Source organism: Accipiter gentilis, chromosome 25 (assembly GCF_929443795.1).
Source record: "Accipiter gentilis chromosome 25, bAccGen1.1, whole genome shotgun sequence".
Classification (NCBI taxonomy): Eukaryota; Metazoa; Chordata; class Aves; order Accipitriformes; family Accipitridae; genus Astur; species Astur gentilis.
In genome coordinates, this window is record NC_064904.1 from 19,780,149 (window position 1) to 19,801,892 (window position 21,744).

A 21,744-nucleotide genomic window follows, 5' to 3' on the forward strand; every position below is an offset into this window, starting at 1 on the left:
AGCTTTGGCAGAATTGCTAGGCTGCACTGTTTTTTCCAAACTCATATATCTAGCTTTAGAAAGGAGGCTTTTAGTTAAAGAACCCCTCTGCATCAGTTTGCCTGTGAATAGCTTTAGTAAGACCTGGACCCTTTTGAACAGGAAGAAAACCTGCAGCTGTCATATTTGAGAATGGGGATGTCAATAACTCTAACAACTATTTCTTCATAATGTTTACAGCTGCTACTGATGTGTAAATAGTTTGGATGTTTTTTCCTGCGCTCTTAGGACCAGGTTATTTACCGGTTCTTTCACTGAAAGTAATTCTTGCTATGTAGAATTCTGTGCTTTATTCATACAACGTTTCTGTGCCTTTACTGCTTTTAAGCCTAGCAGCTTTAGATTGCTGCTTGGCTGGTTTTCTCCTAAACTTAATTGTTTCTGAATTCATCTTAGCTGGACACCATCCGACTTCATGCAGAGAAAGTTAAGCTGATTTAGCAATACCAAAGGATTGTTAGCATTTCCAAAGAGTATTCATTTCCTTGTGCTAGTAATCATCTGATTTTGTTCAGACAGGTGTGTTTCTTCTTGTTTTCTTTACTCAGGGACTCCAGGAATGTTAATGTATTTACTGATTTTTTTATCTTCTTGATAATCTAGAAATTCCGTGCGACTGAAGTTGGGCTCTCCAATAAGTGCCCTTAGAGGGGTGCTGTGTGGGGTGGGAGCAGAGGGGTTGTTTTCTGCTTTGCAAGGTTAGGTCAGTTCAGGCCTTAAATCAACCCTGATTTAAGCAGATCCTCTTGCTGAGTCTTTTTTTTTTTCCCCCCTCATCATGGGAAGAACATTCTACTTAAACCTTTGTCATCTTGTTGGACTAGAGACTAGGAGATTAGGAGTGCAATCAAACCAGGCTTTAAAAATAGAGATGCTGATCTGTTGCATTTTGTGGCTGTTTGGTCAGGCCATCGGTAACTGCTTTGGAAGAAAGGCGGTAAAGGATGCTTCCTTTTCCCTTTTCCCTTTCCCTTATCAGAAAGTAGGTGTCTCTTATCGAAAAGTGTTTTGACTGCCTGCTTCAAAAACTTGGTACATCATTGATCTGCTTCTTTGGTAGCATGATGGGCTTTTCCTTTTTCCTGCAAAAAACATGATAAAGAAGAATGCATTATCTTTGTAGAAAGTGTTTTTGCAAGGCATTGGCTTTCATACTCGTTCCTCAGTGAAGTGTGCTTCTCTTGCTGTGCAGCTGATAAGGCTGAAGTAAAAATGTAGAAGGCATTTTGCCCAAAGCCACCGTGACACCTCTCTGCAGCCCTCAGGAGCCCCTGGTGATGGCTGAAATTCATCTCTGTGTTTGTTCCACCAGACAAATCTGCCTTCAGCTCTCCTGCACAGCCAAAATCCCGCTAGCGAGCTGCGTCCGAACAGGGTGACAGCTACACTGGGAGATTAAGAACAAATTTTGTCAATACTTCTTCCTTTTTATCTCTATTGTCACCTTCAGTGGCAATCCCATGGAGATTTGGGCAGCTCCTGACTTCATCTTGCAGCTACCTGCTGTGTACCGCTGACTTTGTTTTAAAGGGGGATGAAACTCAGGAGTTGGGCAGAGTTGCCTGTATAGGATCTCTATATAGTGCTGATGCGGTGTCGGTGCAGAAAGTGCTCATCAAATGGAGCAGCTTAAGCGATTAGTGTCTCAGGTGTTGGTAGCGACTTAAGCTAAACTGTCTCATTTCTATTGAAGGAGAACAGAGGAGCATTAATAAATTGAAGGAAAGTGTCTCAGCTAGTGGGTTAAGCTTACTAAAAAACTGCATTTGGACTGGTAGAAGTACAGTTTGGAGATTAATGTCATCATGCCTGTGGTTGTAGCAATGATTAAAAGGGGTTTGCTTTGAAAATAGGAAAAAAAAAACCACCACCAACATGTTGAAACTGCAGGCTTTGCCTCAGAAATAAAGAACCCTCTGATGTTTGGGACTGGGAACCAGCTGCTGGAAACCCAGCACTGCTACCCCTCGGTCAGATTTAGTTTGTCATGCTCATCTTCAAAAATGCTAATGCCATTGGGAGCCAAGATTCATGTAAAGAAAAGAAGGGAAAATATAACACTCTCTCAGTTTGGTTGCTGAAGGTTTTTGATAGAATGCATGCATATTTTACTAACTTGTATAATTTCATGGTGGTTTTCACTTTTTGCTGATCAGTCTCTCACACACTAGTAAAGTAGCATTTTTTAAAGAATATAATATACCATTATTCCCCTTGTCCCCCAAACAACAAAGAGGATCAGATATACTTTGTTTCTGAGGTACTTCAATGTTTCTCACACCCCTTCAGAGAGGTGCATCAATGTTCCTGTTCAGATATGCTTCAAAAAGAAAGTCTTTTAAAAGCACAGTTAGCCTATCCATCTGCTACTACTGCAAGTTAAAATGCTAATAAATGATCCTGTTTCTCATTCTGAGAGCTCTTAAGCCTTCCAATTTGATATGTGAAATAAAAATAAAATTCTGACTTTTCAAGCAATATTTTTAATAGTTTTCTTTGTGTTTAAAAGAACTGAATTATCTTCCTTACATACTGGTCTAAATTGTTAAGGGGGTTCAAGGTCTCAAGGCAGTGGTAAAATTCTTAATTTTCAGTCACATTCTATCCCAAACCCACCAGAGTTAACAGATATCTCAATTGAATTTAGGTGGTTGATGTTAAACCCATAGTATAATCAGTTTAAATTTTTTTAAACCCTTTCTTTTGAGCATGTAATGTGCAAAATTTTTCATTATATGAGAATTTAAGTACTTTATAACAAAAGCATGAAGTGAGGTAATTACCTATGTTAGTAAGCAGACATTGCATACTTGAAAAGTAGTAATGCAAGAAATCTGTTGCTGCTGGATGCATTGGCTTTATTTGATAAGAGCACCAACAGTAGTCTTTACAGGAACATGTTCTTTTTTTCTTTTTTTATAGGATGCGAGATACTGCAAGAAAAATAGAGGAAAAGTATTTTTCCAATCTTGCAACGCATGTTGAATTTCTTCCAGTTGAATGGAGATCAAAACTTACCCTCGATGGAGGTACATTACTCGGTTCTTTTGCTTTTCCAGTAGCTGCAATCTGCAAAATTGTCCCCAGAAGTTTCATGCCGTGTTCTCTGCACGTGCCTTGTTTGGATTTTATAATTCTCCTGCATGTAACTCAAGTCTCTCTTTTTTTTCTTTTTTTCTTTTTTTTTCCTTCAGACACTGTGGACTCCATTACTCCAGATAAAGTACGAGGTTTAAGGGATATGCTGAACAGCAGCGCGATGGATATCATGTATTATACAAGTCCTCTTTACAGAGATGAAGTAAGTGTTTTTATGTAAGTTTTACTAGGGCAGGGCATAGAGGCTGAAACAAACTGGACTTAGGAATGTAAGCAAAGTTTCCTTCTAAGAGACCCTGCATGAAGAATAACTTACACTTTGCAAGTATGTAAGGGTTATCCATAGTAATCAAAATACAGAGTTTTAAAGAGTGAGAAGAGTAGAGAAACAGCAAAAATCAGTGTAATTTATTTAGAGCAGAAATGGCTGTCTAAAATGGGTCTGTGTCAGCAGCTTAGAAATGGGAAGGTTTTTCGTGGCATTTTCACGCATCTGTGTATTCAGAGCAATGGGAGTCCATAGAGCCAAGATTCTTCATACCTCTCGCAAAATCTGTGGCCATTTGTCATTTAATTTGTGTCAGAGGGGATGGCAGCATGTGCAAACATGCCCAAGCCAGTTTTAATGCATTTGTGTACACTTGCCTTGCAGGAAAAGCAAGACGGCCCTCAGTTACCTGTTTGTTAAGGGACTGTTCATACAGTGGGAGCTCCCATCTTACCTTGCCACATCTGTGTAGGCACGTGTGTGCTTTAGTCTGTGCAGCTGTAGAGTGACCCCATTAATCAGAGGGGAAAAGCCTTGAGTAAATGATAAAGCAGCCTGTAAAATATGTACAGTATATCACCCCAATAGCACCCTTTGTGTGTCATGCTTCCTGGTAACCCCTGTGAGGATGTTTGAGGATTAGTTTCTGTAGGAATTGTAGTTTTTTTCTCTGTTGATCATGTTATATATGGAGTAATGGTAATCTTTTTGCAGCCTTGGGGTTTTGTGCATGGTTAGACTGGGGTGGGGAGAGGAGAGACTTTCAAAGTTTACCTGTGGATTTGATGCTACCTTTCATTAAAATGAGATATCTAGAAGTCCTTTAGACTGGCAATATAATTTTAAACCCTAAACTACCAATAATACTTCTTTTCCTGATAGCAGCAACAGTGGTGAGATTGCTATGAGCCTTTTAGCTTCCAACACTAGCAATAGCTGTACCAAAAGCTGTACCTCTCTCGTTGCTCAGTGATGCAAAAGTTCATTGTTCAGGGCTCCTGGGTTCTCTGCTGTGTTATCAGGTTTCTCTGTCTGTTGTGGAACTGAGGCCAGCATGAACTTTTGTGGCAAGCGATGACAACTTCTCTGGCAGCTTTAAAATAGATTTTTTTTAAACTGCATTAGAGGCTTGGCATGTCTGTGGGCATCTTACGGGAAATGGGTTAGTGAGTGAAGTTCAGGTATGCTGGCCAACAATGCATGAAAAATTTAATTCATTGCTCAGTAGAACTGTAGTTTTGCAGGTATTTCACCATCCCTGAAGTACAAGAATTGACAATAAAATGAGTGTGCTGTGGCTGTGCTTAGATCGGATTACAAAAGACTAAAGTTGTTTTCGTCACGGAATCAAGTGAATTCCCTTGAAATGTTTGCAACAAGTTGATCATTACCTTACCACATTCAGACTGCATTGATAAATCTTATAACTTTCTCAAAGCAAAGTTGTACAATTTGAATTGCAAGTATTTGTCCAAAAAAGAAAGTGCTATTACAAATGAAATGTTAAAACCTTGAAGAACAGGTTTCTGAAATGTGTCTTTGGTGTTGCAGTGAAAATGTTTGGGATGCAGGTTTTCTTATTGTTCATTCAGCTACAGAATTTGTGTTCTGCCAGTGAGTTGTCAGGGATGTGACTGCTTGTTTGATTCTTCTCATTTGGTTAGGAGTTGTGTAAAGCCCGTAGCCATTAAATGGGTTTTGTATATTTTTTTCACCTTCTCTTTTGCCTTTACCTACAGAAAGGAGACTTGTTTTGGTTAGTGGTTGGTCTGTGGGTTTTTGGTTACTCTTCCTCATCCCATTTTATTTTCTGTGACCTAACTTTGCAGAGTTTAAACACAATAGTATCACATTGAGCATTCTTCTGGAAAAAAGAGGTGTTTTCCCATGTTCAGTGTGGAGCCATTTTGTGGCACTTTGCTCCGAGTGCTCATTCCAGCTCAGAAATGAGCCTTGTCTTCAAGTATTCACATGGTCACACGTTGCTCAGAATTAGTATTCTTGCTCACCACTTCATCACACCGACCCAATTCTTTGTATACTGCAGGCACTCGTAATGCTTTCCATCCAGAAATCCTAAAAGTATCTCAAAAGGAGCTAATCAAACTGTGCCCCTGTGAAATAAATTGAGCGGTGCAGCGAGTTCAGCCTAGAGAAGAGTAAACCTGCTATTCACCTGACAATACTTAACAATACTTTGATAGGAATTTTCTTTCTACTTCGAAGGATTTTCCCCACATCTAGAAGTAACATAACTGCTTCTTTAAAGCTGTTGACCGCTCTTTAAATGGCTCACTAAGGGTTTTGCAATTGAGTAGCCACGATCTTCTTTTGGGGGGGAAGAAGCCTTGTACCAGCTTTCACAGGAGATAGCAGAGAGCCGTTTCAGATGCAGCTGGATTGGTCTGCTAAGCGTTACAGGAGCGTAGTGGATAACCCCCTCTCTGATTTCAAGTCTTATTTCTTCTGCAGTGTGGTAGGAGAATATCCAAAAGGTGCCTCTGACTTCTGACATGTAATATGATACCAGACGAGTATTAAAAATTCAGTACAGCCCTATGAATTTCTCAGACAGTCTGGTCTCAGAGTTCACTCTGGAGGATGTCTGCAGCCAAGAGAGTCAGCTGTGGCTTTTGTATGTGGCTGCAAGGGAATTTTGCTCTGCAGGTCCTCATCTATACAGTGGTCCACAATGAGTAAAACAGAATCCACCTTTAAACATTACACGGATAGTAAGGGAAAGCAATAAATTGATATTTTGATCCACACATGCCTATTTCTAAATGAACAATCATTTCACATTTTAATTCTGACCTTGCTAGTGCCATCTGTGGTAATGTAATCTTGGGGTTTAGTGTCTTCAGTGGGTGACTTCGTTTCATATCTGTATCATTGTAGCTTCATTATTTCTTTAATAATAAATGGCTGTAACAGATTAAAAAGACTAATTGATGCATAGTAAATTTAGTGTTGTCACCTTCATCATATTGTTAAGTGCTTATTTTACTGATCTTTACTGTACTTACTTCCAGGCTAATTGTAATTCTATAAATTATTAATATATATCTTGACAGAAAATGCCTTTAGTACAGGATAAATATTATTTACATCCATCATCCCAAGATCTCTAAAGATTTAGTGCACATATTGCAGTAGCCTCGGAAGATTAGGAGGAGATGTTTATGGCTTACTTCCACCACAGCTGAAGAGCAGGGGAACGCGGTGGGTATTGAACGTTTCCCACCAGTGGGGAGAGGGAACGAAGAAGCTGGGGGCTGGGATGTGGTGGCTGTGGGCTTGGTGTTGGAGGTACATGACAGGTTTTAGGAGGCCAGGGGGAATGCAGCTTGATGCAACCAACCTAGCATTGCTCCCTTGGGCAGACTTCACTATCCACCTTGAAACGGCTTGATGGTTTGCTGTTATACATATATTAAAATGCAGAATTAATGACTATACCCTTGAAATTTGGGACAAGTATTAACTTTTACTAGAGCTTTCATCCCTCTTTGATAATGAGGTTTTGCAATGGAAATGTCCTCTTATGCACTCGTTCAGGAATAGAAAGCCATTTTTTAAAGTGTGTTTGAAAACGAGAGGGATGCGAAGCAGGAAATTTTTAACTGAGACTAATTTCAACGCTGGTTTTGCTTGTTCTGTTGAACCTAATAGTCAAGGAGCTGCTTGGCAGCACTTTCATGGCTTGCTTAATTCATTTGATTGTCCTTGAATTCTCAACTTTCTAAAGTGATAGAATACTGGATTTGCCTGAAACTAAACCTGAACGCAGTGATTTGGTTCAAAATGGGTTAGAGTCAGCTTTTCAACACCAAGAGGGGTACTGAGAGAGAGACTCGGGTCTGGACAGATCCGCAGATCCTTCTTCTGTAACATCACTAAGACACGCAGCCATTCCTGTCTGTTCACACAGCTAAGTCTCATTCTGGCCTCTCATCTGTTGTTGTGACAATCTCCTGGCATCTGTGAGTGATGCCATCAGGGAGCGTGACAACTGTTGTATTCTGGAGGGTCAACAGTCTCACCATCCCTGCGTTGTGTGCTGGCATGTTCTTCTGGTTCACGTGAAGCAAACACTCCTTGTCTTTGCTTTCATGGTCCTTCACAATCCATCCCTGAGCTGCAGCTCTTCATTGGCTTTTAAGGACCTTCTTCTCCTTCCAGTTGGCTCACACACCTTCTTATTGCCTGCTTGCTGAATTTCAAATGTGTTCGCACTTCCTCCTGAAGTTCTCTTGACATTTGGAGGGAGCTGCTTGCAAAGCTTACTGTTCCTCAGATCTCCTTAAAATTCCTTTCCCACGAAGCCAACAAAACCAGTCATGCTATTCAAGCTGGAGGGGTGCAGAGGTCAGGTTTCCTGCACTCCCTTTTCATATGTAGCTGTCTGTTATTTTTTTTCCTTTTGGGCTTCAAGCTGTTCATGTGAGAAGATTGTCCAGTGGGTGAGGGTCCTGTGGAGACGGCAGAGAGAAAGGACCTTGGAAAGTTACAGCAAGGGGGTGGTCAGAGCTGAGAGCAGTCTCAGAAGAGGACAATCACCATAGCCCGAGAGGAGAGCAAGTGTTTTTGTTGGCTTTGACAGATCAAAGAGGTTGGGACTGGAGGGCTATATCCAAATTTTGGCAGCAAGTGGGTCATTGAGGATTTGAGCAAGAGCAGTGCAAGCTCTGTGTTACTTCTGTGCTCAGGGTGTCAGCAGGGGTTTTGTACTCCTTGTTTTCTTGAAAAAAAAAAAACTGATTTCCTGAATATTGAGGGGAAAATGTCATTTTCTACCCTGGAACTTTCAGCATGCACTGAAAAGCCCCTTCGACCCCCAGCGATCTGCCCACTAGAATGGGCAGCGGGTAAAGTTCTTCCTCCTGCCTGGATCTCCTTGGTGTGGGTCCGGGAAGCGTTTGTCCACCACGCACTCAGCCGACTTCCTTCTGCTTTGCAAGAAACAGGCATGGTTATTTATGCTGGTGTCTCGCAAGGCTTCTTTTGCGTCAGAGGAGGAATGAACAGCTGTTTTGGATGCTGCTGCCGGGGATTTAGAGGTTTGTTTTTTCCCAGCTCAGCACAGGATGCTGTTAATGTTCTGCGCAAAAAGGGCTTCAGCTGAGACAGACAGCAGCTCTGGATGTTTCACTGCTTACACAGTGACTTGCTCCCCATCATGATCCAGCAGTTCAGGCTTACCCATTACCCAAGAGGTGATTAGGGACATGATCCTTCTGCCCTTATTATCAGCCTTGCCACAGCTCCTTCTTCTGCCTGAGATGACAGTGGCATGTCTCATCTGACCCAGACTCCCATCTTGTCTTTATAAAACACATGCCTTTGCCACCAAGATTCCTGAATGGCTGGAGCGGGCTGTTATTTTTTGGCTTCTTGGAAGCCATATGCCAAGCAGGCATGTAACTGGAAAGCAGAGGGGATTTTTGGCCTGATCAAGTCCAGCAACCCATTCCTTGGTCAACAGTCTGGTTTTTGGCTTCCCCTCAAATTGCACGGCTGTCACACTGGCTCTCCATGAATGTGTGGAAAGACCATTCCTTACTCTGCCTTTAATTTGGTTTGTGAAGGGCAAGAGCATTTAACCTCAGTTTGTCAGAATATAAGCTGATGACTTCTGAGCAACTTGATCCTGCGGGCTTGAGTTTCCTGCATGGAAGATTTATTGGCAAAACTTCAGCTGATAAAGGGAGCTTCAGGCAGCTAGTAATCAGTCTCCTTTTCATGAAGCAAAAATGAAACATGTTCCCAGAAGAGCTTCACAGGGAAACAGCAGCGTACCACATCTCAGAAGCTGTCCAGTGGTGTTTTCTCCTTTCACCCTGTTTTGCTGAGATCTTTGACTGCTGGAAGTCAAGTCTCTCCCTTGCCCTTTGGGACCAGACTAGAACATATAGGAAAATGCATCCATCCATTTCTTGGATGCTGCTCTGTCAAACTGTATCAAAGGCTGTGCCTCGAGTGTCTGTGCTTCTGACGATACTGAGCAGGTCTGAAAATGTGATAGTACATAAGGGCTCTCTCCCCAGCCTAAGAATTGTGGGGTGCTTCATGTGCCTGATGATGACCTGCCATAAAATCAGTCCCAGAAATGTGATTGCATTAAAGGTTTTGGGCATTGCAAAGTCCTGCTTTATTTGTATTTCATTTTCTCTGGGTATGTATGAATATTGGCAGTGGTACATCTACAAGGCCTGTAGTATTTTAATCTGGCTCTAAACTTTTGCACTGAAACAATTGGTCTCCAAAAGGTCCTTAGGAAACTTTTCCCTAAAAATCAGAACAGGGAGAAAGGACTTTTCTGGGGAAGAAAATAGGAACGCTGGAAGATTTTCTGTACCTTTCTTTCAAATATTGCAGTGTCTTCAGGCTGATGCTAAACTAATGCTGTGGTAGAAAGATCAGCTGGGAGGAAGGGATTGATATGGCTATTTTTTGAAGAAATAGGAAGTGTTCCTTTTGTTATGGTGGTTTGATCCGTTCAGTAACAGACACGTAAGCGTGCTGCATTTCACTGGTCCTTCTGGAAGAGCTGAGGGTAACGGACCAGAGCGGAGCAGCCGGCAGATTAGCAGTCAGAGCAGCAAGCAGCGTTTGTGGGAGCAGCTGCACAGGAAAAAAAAATCAACTCAATCAACTGCTGCCACATTTATTCTTTTGTGAGTTATTTGAGCTTGTTTAGTCTGTGCAAGAAGCCTTAGGAGATGTTAATATAGGTTGGGCAAAAACTCAAGGAAACTCTAGCCTTTTTGTAGGGAAAGCCCTACTGAAAGCCCTGCGGGGGGGGCTGCCAAAGAATGGCACTGCTGGGGGGCTGGAAAAACAGCTCTTTGTGAATGTTCAGGCACACGGGTCCCCAAAATAAGGTGGGAACTGGGATGGAGGAGGCAAGAGGGAGATGGAAAGAGAGGGGTCTGGTCATGTTGGATTCCACTACTCTTTTTTTTTTTCTTTTTTTTCCTGGATGATTCCTGCTTTCCTGTTTTCAGGCAGAAACAGCAGCTGCTTCCTAAGCACATAATGGATCCCATGGACCAGCAGGCGGTGAGACCTGGGGTTGGCAGAAGCACCAGGGAAACCAGGGGGAAAGGGCTCCCTTAATTGGGAAGTCATTGGATGTAGGTGCAGTGAGAGCAGGAGAAGCTGTCAGCAAGCTCTGGGTGAGCAAAAAGACAAGCTGTGGATAAAAAACAAAATAATCAGCTCTTAAAAGTTAGTTTTAATTACGGCGATGCCGTTTAGGGGAGAAAATTTGATAGGTAGTTACCTTTTTCATGTTTAATTTCAATGAAAAAAAGTCACTGATTTTAACAAATATAAAGCAAATTGGTGTTTATAGAAGGTATTTTTATATGGAGTGTTAAGGTATATATCAAGCTGTAACTGCAAAAGAGATTTGAAAGCACTTCATGTTACACTTGCTGGACTAAAGCCCTTTCCAAACCAAGCTTTTCTTTTACAAGTTAGAATATTGTATGCTTTTTAAGACTAAGAAAGCAAGTCAGGATTAAATATTATCTTCATATACTGCTTAACCAAATAATTTTTTAGCTGGGACTTAAAATGAAGATGCTTTTTCTTTTCCTTTCCTTTTTTTTTTTCTCCTTACTATATACCAAAAGGTTCAGTTTCTAATCTTAGTACTGATACAGAACTGTTGGCAAGATAACAAACACCCACAAGTGCTCACTGCAGGTGGAGGGCTTCTGGTTTTGTCATAGCAGCAAACCAGACCATTCATAGTGCCTGAAAATCTAGAGGCTTTACTACAGCAGACCTTCTATTCTACAATTAAGTTAGTTAACCAGTGATTTGGAGTTTAGAAACCATCTCAATCAGATTATTTAGTTGAATTAGATGCTTGGAATCTGGCCTGCATACTTCCAAATAGGCAGCTATTTGGAAATCCCTGCCCAGTTACTTAGTTGCTGTCCATGTTTTTGCCTAACTTCTCAGTAACAACATGTTTTTAAGGAGCAGAGCAGTTAAAAACAGGGTTGGACTCTGTGTCCAAGTAGGACTTTCCAAGAATATTCTGTCTCATGCCCCCAGATTGCGAAAGAACAAGACCTTTGTAATGAAATGCCATGATGCCAGAAGATTAATTCCCTGCTCTGTGCCTATGGGCTGTGTGGGAGCCTGACATAATATCATTCTTCCTGGAAGATACCTGCTTTTCCAGGGAAATAGGCTGTGCGGGAGTAGGGTACGGGGCCATCGAACAAGTTGGGCAGAACATTGGGAGCGATAGCTTTTATGCAACAAGAAACCAAGGGAAGCAGTTGAGTTGTTGTGCATCTTATGTTCCCCACCAGAGGAAAAATTTGGGGACACTGAGATATATTAATACAGTTTATTGAGGATTTTTTGAAACAAGATGGCATTACTCATCTCCCTGCTGGACTGACAGGGATGCTGGAAGCTGTGGTCATTCCAGCACTAGTTTGCTTGCCATTTTTTACCAATGCAACCTGCCACCTGAAGCCAGCACTCCATCCAGAGTGTCTGCTCTATGGCTGGGGGGTCCCAGGCTCCCTGCTGAGGTCCACGAGGGCAGGACGATGTGTGTTGGCTCCCTTGGAGGGTACCACAGTAGCCAGCCACGCAAACTGCTGGGTATCAGCATTCCCTGAGCTCCTGGCAGGAATCTCAAAACACTTCGCTTCAACAGATCTCTGCTGTTTTGTTCTGGGTTTTAATCAAAACCTTTTTAAATGGAGAAAACGCCAGCCAGCCAAAGCTAGTCCTGATTTCTATTTTCAGCTCCAACTCTTGCTAAAACCCCGGCCTGTTTGTTCATGTGTGAAAGCAGTGCCCAAAGTCTGTATAGAGCCAAACGCAAGAATAGGCAACATCAGAGTCAAAAATACTTGAAAATGGGTATTATGATACTTATTTCTCCAAGCTGTTGCAAGGCTTTGTTAATCATTTCACAGTGCTTTAGGCATAGGGTTTGTTGTGTGGATTCTCACTCAGTAAAATGTGTATCAAACACTGACAGTCCTAGTGCCATTCATATTTATATTCAGTAATGATTCAGGCTCTTGAAAAATCATGTTCAAATTACATGTTCTACAGCTTTAATTTCCTGTTGCTAACAAGGGAATGATTTGCAATTTCTTGTTTGTCCTCCTTTACGCTGTAGTCTGGAAGCATTGCTCAGTTACCATGCTGAGTTTCACAAGCAAAGCTGCCTTTTTTGTATTGTCTAGTTCCTAAATCTCATGCCTTTCAACGTTTCTCTCTAAAAAATACTTTCTGTGAATCTGAACATTTTTGTGCGTTTGTACCCTAGTGTACGATTTGAAGCGGGTAAGCCTCTCAGATATTCAGTTAACATAGGATCAATATATATTTATTGCAGTAGTACTATAGGATTCGCCTGTGATATCTGAGAACCCTGTTGCATTCCTTGTTTTCCCCCCAAAACCCTCCTAGAAACCTATAACCAGAAAACTGTTTTTCTTAGCATTGTTTATATCAAATGCTCAAATTCTGGCTCTGCCTGTCCCATTTGTGCTTTTTCTCATCCCATATCTTCCTTTTGCCTGAGATAAGGCTTTTTTATTCTTCAGCAGCATCATTTTATTCTGATTCCTTTGGAAGAAATTATGATAGGTGGAATATGGTAGGGCGGGAAGTAGGAAAGAAAGCTGCATCTCCTTGTAGCCAAGCAGTGGGCAGAATAATGAAAGACTTGATGAGTTCAAGTATGCTTTACAGAGATCCGAAAGCAATTTGAGGATATTTTCCCAGAACCCATTTAGGCTGTCACTGTAGTATCTGAGCATATCCATTTTAGTGGATTTATTTTCCCAGTCCCCTGCAATGAGGTAGGAATGCTGTTGCTCACTTTGATAAACGAGAAGAGAGAGTGTAACTTGGCTGGGGTTATGTCCCAAGCTTGTGGCAGAGATGTGAGTTGATTCTAGATCATGTGTGGCTCAGGCTCCTTCCAGCCTCCTTAGGTTAAAAAAGGAGCTGAACCTCTGACACAGGAGAAACATTCAGTGGTAGAGAAACAAGCAATAGGGGAGATACAGCTGTGTTAATAGTTGCTGCTGTGCTAATGGACCGGTAGTGAAAACCAAGTGCCTTGCTATTGCTCACCTCAGAGGATGCTGTTAAGTACTTTAGGCACAGCTGTCATTTGTTTAAGGGTTTATTTCACTTTAATGCCTCAGGCTGTGTAGTGTAGCAGTTCTAGGGCCACCACGTGTCCTGTGTGGTGGTTACTGCTGGGTCTGGAGGGGAGAGATGAACCACTGGAGTCAGTGACAGTCAACCAAACAGTTGCTGCTGACCATAAGGTTTTGCTGATCTTCCCAGCCTAAGTGAACAGACTATCGTGCTCATCCTAGATGCATGCTCGAGAAGGTGCTCAGTGTAGTACATGAAGATACGTGAACAGGAGTGATAAGATGTTGGTATTAAACTTTCTTTCCTTACATTCTTGAAACAGCTGGTGAAAGGGCTGCAGCAGGAGCTGAACCGGCTATACACGCTTTTCTGCTCCCGGAATCCAGAGTTTGAGGAGAAAGGAGGGAAGGTCTCGATTGTGTCCCACTCGCTGGGCTGCGTCATCACCTACGACATCATGACTGGCTGGAACCCAGTCAGGCTTTATGAACAGTTGCTGCAGAAGGAGGAGGAGGAGCTTGAAGACCGTTGGATGAGCTATGAGGAGCAACGTTTACTTGAAGAACTTTACATAACTAAACAACGGTAATGCATCCACTTCTGATTATTAAAGGAGAAAACCACATCCCTAGATGACGCCCCTTGAGTGTTTCCAGAACCCACCATGGCTGTTATCTTTTGTGGCTGATGTTCTTCTGCTGGTGCTGAATGGCAGTGGTAAATGCTAAACACAGAACTGAGCAGGCACAGGGAGCTGGCACTGCTAACAGGAGCTCTGAATCCACATCCTACGGGCTGTACCAGAACCAAGCAACTAGTTACTGCTTACTGGCCAGATGGACCGGGAGCAGATCATAGCCAGGAAGAAAGGAGAAGGTCAGGCCATTAGCCTTCCAGATACTTGAGGAGAAACGCAACTAAGTACCTTGTGGGTAGGCAGTGAGCCGTAATACTGAGCAGAACCTGAGCAGTGAAATTCCTAAGTTTCTAGAGAAAAATGAGAAGTTTTCTCCTAGGCTCAGCTTGGAAATCAAGCACCACCAGCTGGATACAGATGTTGTAATTGCTGTGATTGGGCTTATGGGTTTGCTACTCTGCTGCGGATCATTTACGAGCTTCTTGCTGATGCCATCTAGAAACATTCGTGCTGTTTGGAGTGCAAAGCAGCACTGCCCGCTGTGACAAACAGGATCTCGGTTTCGGCGCTTTGCAAATGTTGGTAGGGATTCTCAGTTAGGGGACCTTGCAGATCATCATGATGTCTCCACAGTGTTAAGGTGACTTCTCTGTCCTAACCTGAAGATCGAGGTGCTATGAGACACCCACAGATAAAGAATCTAATAATAGTAGCTTGAGCTTCAGTCTTTCCAGTGGGAAGTGAGGATAAATCACGGTCACAGATCTTTTTGGTTCCTTCTTGAAACCTATCTTAGTATTGGCGGTACTTTGGAAGCATTAATATAGCATCAGATCTCCTGCAGTGCTTGAAATCAATATGTGTGTAATCGGGGATTGGTACAGGACATCTCTGTCAGCTGCGAGGCTGGATAAAGTGTAATCTTTCTGAGAGAAGGGAAGTAAGAAACCTAATGAGGTCTTCCAGTGGTAAGATGACCCTTCAGGCGTATCACTAGCATATGATCAGGGAAAAATTACCATTTTCACACTCAGATTCCAGCTCCTTAGGCATCCTCTGAAGTGCTTCAGGTTGCATCCACAGTAATCCAAGTATCATTTGACACTGACACTTCTGTATAGATAAGAGTGGCTCTCCATTTTGTGAGCCACCTTAGTGCAATTCAGTCTGAAATAATGGAAAACGTACTACTGACATCCTATAACTTCTGGATTTCTAGTGTTTTAAGGATGGCAAACACGTAGTGGATTTCTGGAAATGCTTATGCCTGAGTAGGGTGTGTCATAGCATGTATAAATATTCTACATTGTAGAATAACATACATACAGCATGTGAGGTTGTGCATTGGAAACCTTCGACGGCAGTTCACAAGAGTTAAGAATTCTGCGTGCCATCTTTTTTAAGACTGAATCACGTTCCTTAAAGCAATACAAACTTTTTGGAAAGTACTGGGAAGTCTTTGGGAAGTTTCAGCTCCAGACTTGCTTCTTTCTAGTCAGGATGGCAGAGGTTAAGCTTAACATATTTGTTTACGTAATGCTTTTGCAGAACTTGAGGAGGTGGTATTTTCCTGCTCTGAAGAGGGGATAATGTTCTTGTGCTGGGAGTGGGGACAGTTTTACCAGTCCATATGAGCGCTTTATATTGTAGGTCCTTTTTTAATTCAGGCTAACTAGAAGAACAGGTGAACAACCTTTTTTAATAACAGTTGAAAGGGTGGGACACTGTTCTCCAGATATTCCGACACATTACAGAACTCTATAATGCTTGGGCCGTGAAGTTTCCTGTGGCTTTGGGGGTTTGTATTAAAAAAAAAACAACAAACAAACCAAATCCAAAATAGGTGATTTGGCTGCAAAAACGCCAAGGCAACAGGACACGAGTCACCTACTCCTGAGGAGGGAGAGTGGGCAGATGCTTGGGGTGGTGAACAAGGAAACTCGTATATTGATTGATTCCTTCTGTGGTCAGAGAAATAGGATTTCACATATATTGACTCTTAATCAGTTGGACTGCCCTCCGAGAAATACTGATGCCATCACTCTCTTTTCCCAGCAGACAAAACTGTTGGACCCCACAGGAATGCCTGTTTGGATCAGAGAGGTTAAGGCTACATTTTTTATTGGATCTCAGAAAGATCTCTATTTTCTAGGTTGAGAGAGATAGAAGAGAGGTTACATGGGTTAAAGGCATCCACCATATCAAAACCACCTGTCTTAAAATTTAAGGTATGTATGTTCGAGAGGTTTTTACTGAATGTTCTACTTGCTGTAAAAACACACCTGCAATATGGGTTATTGTGGTTACTTTTTTTTTTTCCATGTCCCTACACATGATGTTGGTAGAATAATTGTAATGTATTGGTTGAAGTGTGCGTACGTGTGTGTAAACATGTTACTGTATTCATATATTACTATTTATTACAAATATATATGTTTATATGTAAGCATATAAACCTGTATATAGATTGTTAATATATTACACACACACGTATAAATATGTGGGAAGGTAAAAGCCGTTTGGCAAATTACATTAATCACATATGTTAAACAATTTCACTTCTACTTTGTTGATTAATCCATTTTCCTTGGGGACTACTTCTAACATGTCACATCTCTGAGCAAATCTGATTGAATTTCCTCCAGCAGTGGATTTTCCTTCCAAATTATTCTGGTCTGACAGTTAGCACAAGTTACTTTTAGTCTCATGAAATAAATTGCTTGCTAATCAGCTGTACAAATTGCTAGAATTTCTTATCATTGGAAGAAGGCATTTTCTAGCTTCTTGGTGGGATGTGCAACACTTTCTATTTGATCGACTATATCTTGAAATATTAAACCATAAAAATGTGACATGATAGATGAGAACAAAATAGATTATTGTTTCTTAACTTGCCATTTTTCTTTCCTTCTGAGTTCAGGACTCCTAGAAGCCAGGGTCAATCTTGAGCCATAAAAAAGAGGAAACTAACCATAATTCAATTTGTCATAGCCTTCTTTTCATCACTGCTTAGAAGCATGTATCGCGCTATTATCTCTACCATCAAGGAAGCTGAAGTCAGGCTGATACTCCTCCAGCTCTGTGAAAGATTATTCTTCACTCAGTTGTGTTTAAACTGAAGGTTTTTTTCAACAGATGATTTTTAGAGGGAGCAGGAAAGGAGAGGAAAAGACAGGGGGCAGAAGAGAGGACTGTATCTATCTAAATTACTGCTAAGTAATTTTTCATTGCAATGCATCCTTTTTCTTAAAGGAAAATGTTTTGTTTCTGTGAAGCTTTACACTAGTGACTCCCATTGCTTAAGTACCGTGCCCGAGACAGAGCTCCAGAAAGAGAGAGGTTTTCCATGAACGTGATGTCAAAGTGCTTCTGCCAAGGGAGGATTTCAACAGGATGCTTGAAAGATGATTGCTCATCAGCAAGCCAGTCCAGCTTACTGAGGGTGACTAGCTTGTTGAAAGAGACCTAACTGCTTTGTAGGTACCAACTACCAGCACCTTGGCTCTTCATGGCAGAGCAGAGCTCTGGTTTGATCACGAGTTCCTATTAACTGCAAGTGCTTGATCCACAAATTGCTTTGGTCTGTGCGACGCAGGAGACTGGAGTCTTTGGTCACTGATCTCCTTAGGTTGTATTACACGACGAAATGGGCATGTACAGCTGTAATGAAAAAGGCTAGCCACTGTCGATGTGTTGCCTCTTTTATGGACTGAAACAAATTAAGCTTCCCAGGATGAGAGAAAGTCACTAGTCCTACATGAAGCAGAGTTAAGCTTGCTTGATGTTGAGCAAGCACAAAGGTAGCTTTAGGCAAGACAAGTGCAAAAATAAATACAGCAGCTAACTTGGCTGGTATTTAATGTTAGAGGAAATGATCTGTGTGATTGACTGACCCTTTTGGGAGGGGAAAAAAACCCAAACCTGAAGATACAGAGTGTGTTGTACTCTAATAATATATTGGGCAAGCCACCAGAATGGGAACTTGAGGGTGAAGTATCTTTGTCTCTCTTCCTCTGATTCTCCTCAGATGGCATAATTGAATAAACTGCTAAATCAATAGGAGGTGCATGGGTTAAAAGCAAAGCCAACACCCCGTTGTAAATGTAAAGCTTAGAAGCACAGCCTTCTCCCCACCAGCTACATAAGAGGAATTGGAGTTAAAGGTCTTGAAGGGGCTGAAGAACATGAAAACGTGGGGAATGGTGCGATACCTACCACTTTATGACTCCATGGTGCATGAAAATAACCGTGTTGTAGGATGATTTTCAATCACAGTGGGGAAGAGGAGGGCAGGACGTTTCATGGTTGCTCCCTAGTACTGAAAAGCAAATTCATTTCAATCTGGATTTGTCAATGTGCTGGCCCAGAGTGCTTCAGGATTCCTTAGCACTTCTCATTCACCGAGGGTTACAGAAACTCTTCCAGAAGAAGCTCGAGCATGTACTTGACCTTGTGTTTTCTATGTAGCATCACCTGACAGTGATGTCAATGTTGATAACAACTATCACAAATTATTTGTCAGATACTACTGATACGTACCACACGTACAAGAACTTTGAGAGCTTAATGGGATGCTGACGTGCAGCCTTATCTGAGAGGAGGAAGCCTTTAAACTGAATGCAGAAATGTGCCGTAGTAGTTGAACACAGAACTGCCCAGTTAAATTCCCCATGTAATACTGGTCTAAGTCTCTATTCCTTTTGTCGGCTAAGGCTGCAGAACATTCCTGGGTGCAGGAACGGGTGGGTAGAGGCTGCTGCAGAGGTCTGTATTTCCTTGCTCTGGAAGGATGTTTGGGATCCTCCAGGCTGAAAGGCAGCACGGAAACATAAATTATAATCGCTTTCTGTGTCTTCTGATTTAACATCACCACTAAACAACATTCATTTGTCCCCCACACTTACCTATGCGCAACAGAGCTGCGCTGCCTCACTTCTGTTGGCTCATTCAGATGTTTTTTTTAATTCTGAAAATACTGCAGTCTTAATTTGAATGGATGACTATTTGGCTGAGCTTCTGCTTGAAATACAAATAAATGCATTAAGTCTTCTGTTTATGACTCATATCCAGGAGAAAAGTGCTGTCCTGAAAGGTCATGTTCTTAAACATGTCTCCTCTGTTATTAAACATTTAGAGGAATATATGTGAAGTGCTCCACTCCTGCTTCTAGGAGAAACACCAAAATTAATAAATGTTTTCTAGAAAGATTTTAGTCCTCTATTCCCAGTAAGTTTCATTGTATGGCAGTCTTCAGCCACTTTGCAACAGCGCTGAGAGTTTAATGGGTGCAATTTAAAGGGCTTTATTTTTGGAAGACTTACTTTTGATTTTTAGCATTCACTGCTTTGGTATTGGTCTGGTGCCACCCGTTAAGGTACCCAGCTATTGGTACTTTATCTTTGTAAGCATTTCCAGAGCTGGAAGGCCATGTTGAAAGGCTCGCATGTATAAGAAAATACATAGCGAAGAACAGTGCCCTCCAAGAAGAAAGCATCTGTCTGTGGACACTGTTAATCTTGTGTTTATCGATAGAAGCGATGGAACAAAAGCCATGCACTGTGTAACCACTGAAACTATTTACCTTTTGACATTTTTGCCTAGTCTGTACTTGCCTAAGGTGAATTAATGAAAACATCTTTTAAGCATCTGCTAGCAAGTGTAAGCTGACAGTCACTTTCTGATTTCTTTCTGAACCAGAAAGACCATAATTGTGTACTTCAGATGCTCGTTACAGGAATATCAGATGAACAGGGTTAAAGGTTACGTATTCAGTTTAAAGGATTTCACTGTGAATATCTGTTTCTATTGTACTTGAAGATGAGAAAGCTTTTTGTCCAAACTGCAAAAATGTAAGGGTCTGTGTAAAGCCTGATTATAAGAAAGGAAAGCAGCTTTGCCCCAGACTAGAGTGACAATATAGATGACAGAGAGCAGTGCTTTGCAGCATATGATATTGAATAGCTTTGCTGAAGAGCTAGATTTTTTTTTTTTCCCATTGAACTGGGACTTGCACATTCTTTTGGAAGGAAGAGGTGTGGTACCAGTGCCAAGTCAGAGGAGGAGGAATGTTTTGTACAGTGCTGGAATCTGATAGATGAAACGGACCATTGTTTCTACACCCTCGCTCCATGCGCTGACATATAGGGAACGCACATGGGAATCCAAGCACCCTCCATGTGCACTTTAGCAAGAATGCAGCAATTTCTCTTGCTGGTTAAGTAGCAGCATGCTAGGATTTGCTCAGTTGTAGTGCCCTGCAAACTGGGCACTACTGTTGGGAAAGTTGCAGCAAAGGTCTGATAATGGTAAAATTCATTTTTTGTATAAGAAAATTCTCTAAAGGTTAAAAAGTAATCTTGACTTATGACAATATTTTTGACTGCAGAGTTTTACATTTGATGTTTCTAGGAGATGATGTCTGAGGATTGGTAGTGGGATACGAAATCATTCACCTCTAGGTCACTGTTGAATCCCGGCCCAGGTTGGTAGTGACCAAAAGTCGTTACCGCTGATGCATGTTCAGTGACCTTTGTCAGATGGGTTAGCGGTTGCAGTTCAGGTTTACTCAGTTGCCTCTCAGTGTTAGAGGCAGTCCTTTTAGAGCAAAGTGACAGTAGCTTTGGATGATGGCTCAGTGTGCTGTACCTGTTCCTGGGTAGCAGTTCCTAACGTGTGACGCGATGGCACTTTTGACAAGCATCATTCTGTTCACTTAACACTAGGTGTTTTTAAGAGGTTGTACGGAACACCAGCCTGTATGTGTGCATGACTCCTGTAAGTGTTCTCTAGGTTGGCTTTAATACCCAGTGTAGCCTGCATTTCTACTTCCTCGATGGGTGTGTGTAGCAAAACAAATCACGGAGTGCTTGGTTAGGGTAGGATGAAGGAGCTGTGGTAAGCTTTGGGAAGTTTCGTGAGAAATCAGGCTTCAATCTTGTGAAACTCATGGCATTTCCTTAGTGTCTTCCACATTCTTCTCCCTCCAGCCTTCCCAGTGACGGTAGACCTCTTTCAGTTCAACTATCCAACTTGTTTTTCAACTATGTAGTACCACAATATGTAACTCTTCTCACAGCAAAGGGAAATGGGAAACTTAACCTTCATGTTATAGTACGTATGTTGTAGTGATCTTTCCCATTGTGACTGACTAATACTGTACAAGTCCCTCACTTGAAACTGAGAAATCAGTTGAAAGAGAAAAATCAAATCCAGCCATGTTAGAAAGCATTATTTCCATCCTTATTAACATGGATGAAATCTCTCCTTAGGTTGAGAATTTCTTCTGTATGGGATCTCCATTAGCAGTGTTTTTGGCATTGCGTGGCATCCGTCCAGGAAACAGCGGTAGTCAAGACCATATTCTGCCCAGAACAATTTGTAACCGCTTACTAAATATTTTTCATCCAACAGATCCAGTGGTGAGTTTTAATTGCAGTTGCAAGCTTTTACCGTGACTATTTTTAAGCATCAGCTGTGTGATAATGTGTGATCTTCAAAGCGTGTGAATCAACGCAAGCATGTTCCAGCACAGGACTATTTGTTA

General features: G+C 41.7%; 1 protein-coding gene across 2 annotated transcripts in view; it reads left to right on the forward strand.

The window, feature by feature from the left end:
• DDHD1 (DDHD domain containing 1) overlaps positions 1–21,744 on the forward strand; it is a 67,177-nt gene that overhangs the window by 39,404 nt on the left and 6,029 nt on the right. For both annotated transcript variants that reach the window (XM_049828618.1, XM_049828617.1), the window contains 5 exons: positions 2,962–3,068; positions 3,234–3,340; positions 13,887–14,149; positions 16,354–16,429; positions 21,470–21,619. In XM_049828618.1, coding sequence (XP_049684575.1) covers positions 2,962–3,068; positions 3,234–3,340; positions 13,887–14,149; positions 16,354–16,429; positions 21,470–21,619 — 703 coding nt within the window. The remainder of the gene's footprint in view (positions 1–2,961; positions 3,069–3,233; positions 3,341–13,886; positions 14,150–16,353; positions 16,430–21,469; positions 21,620–21,744) is intronic.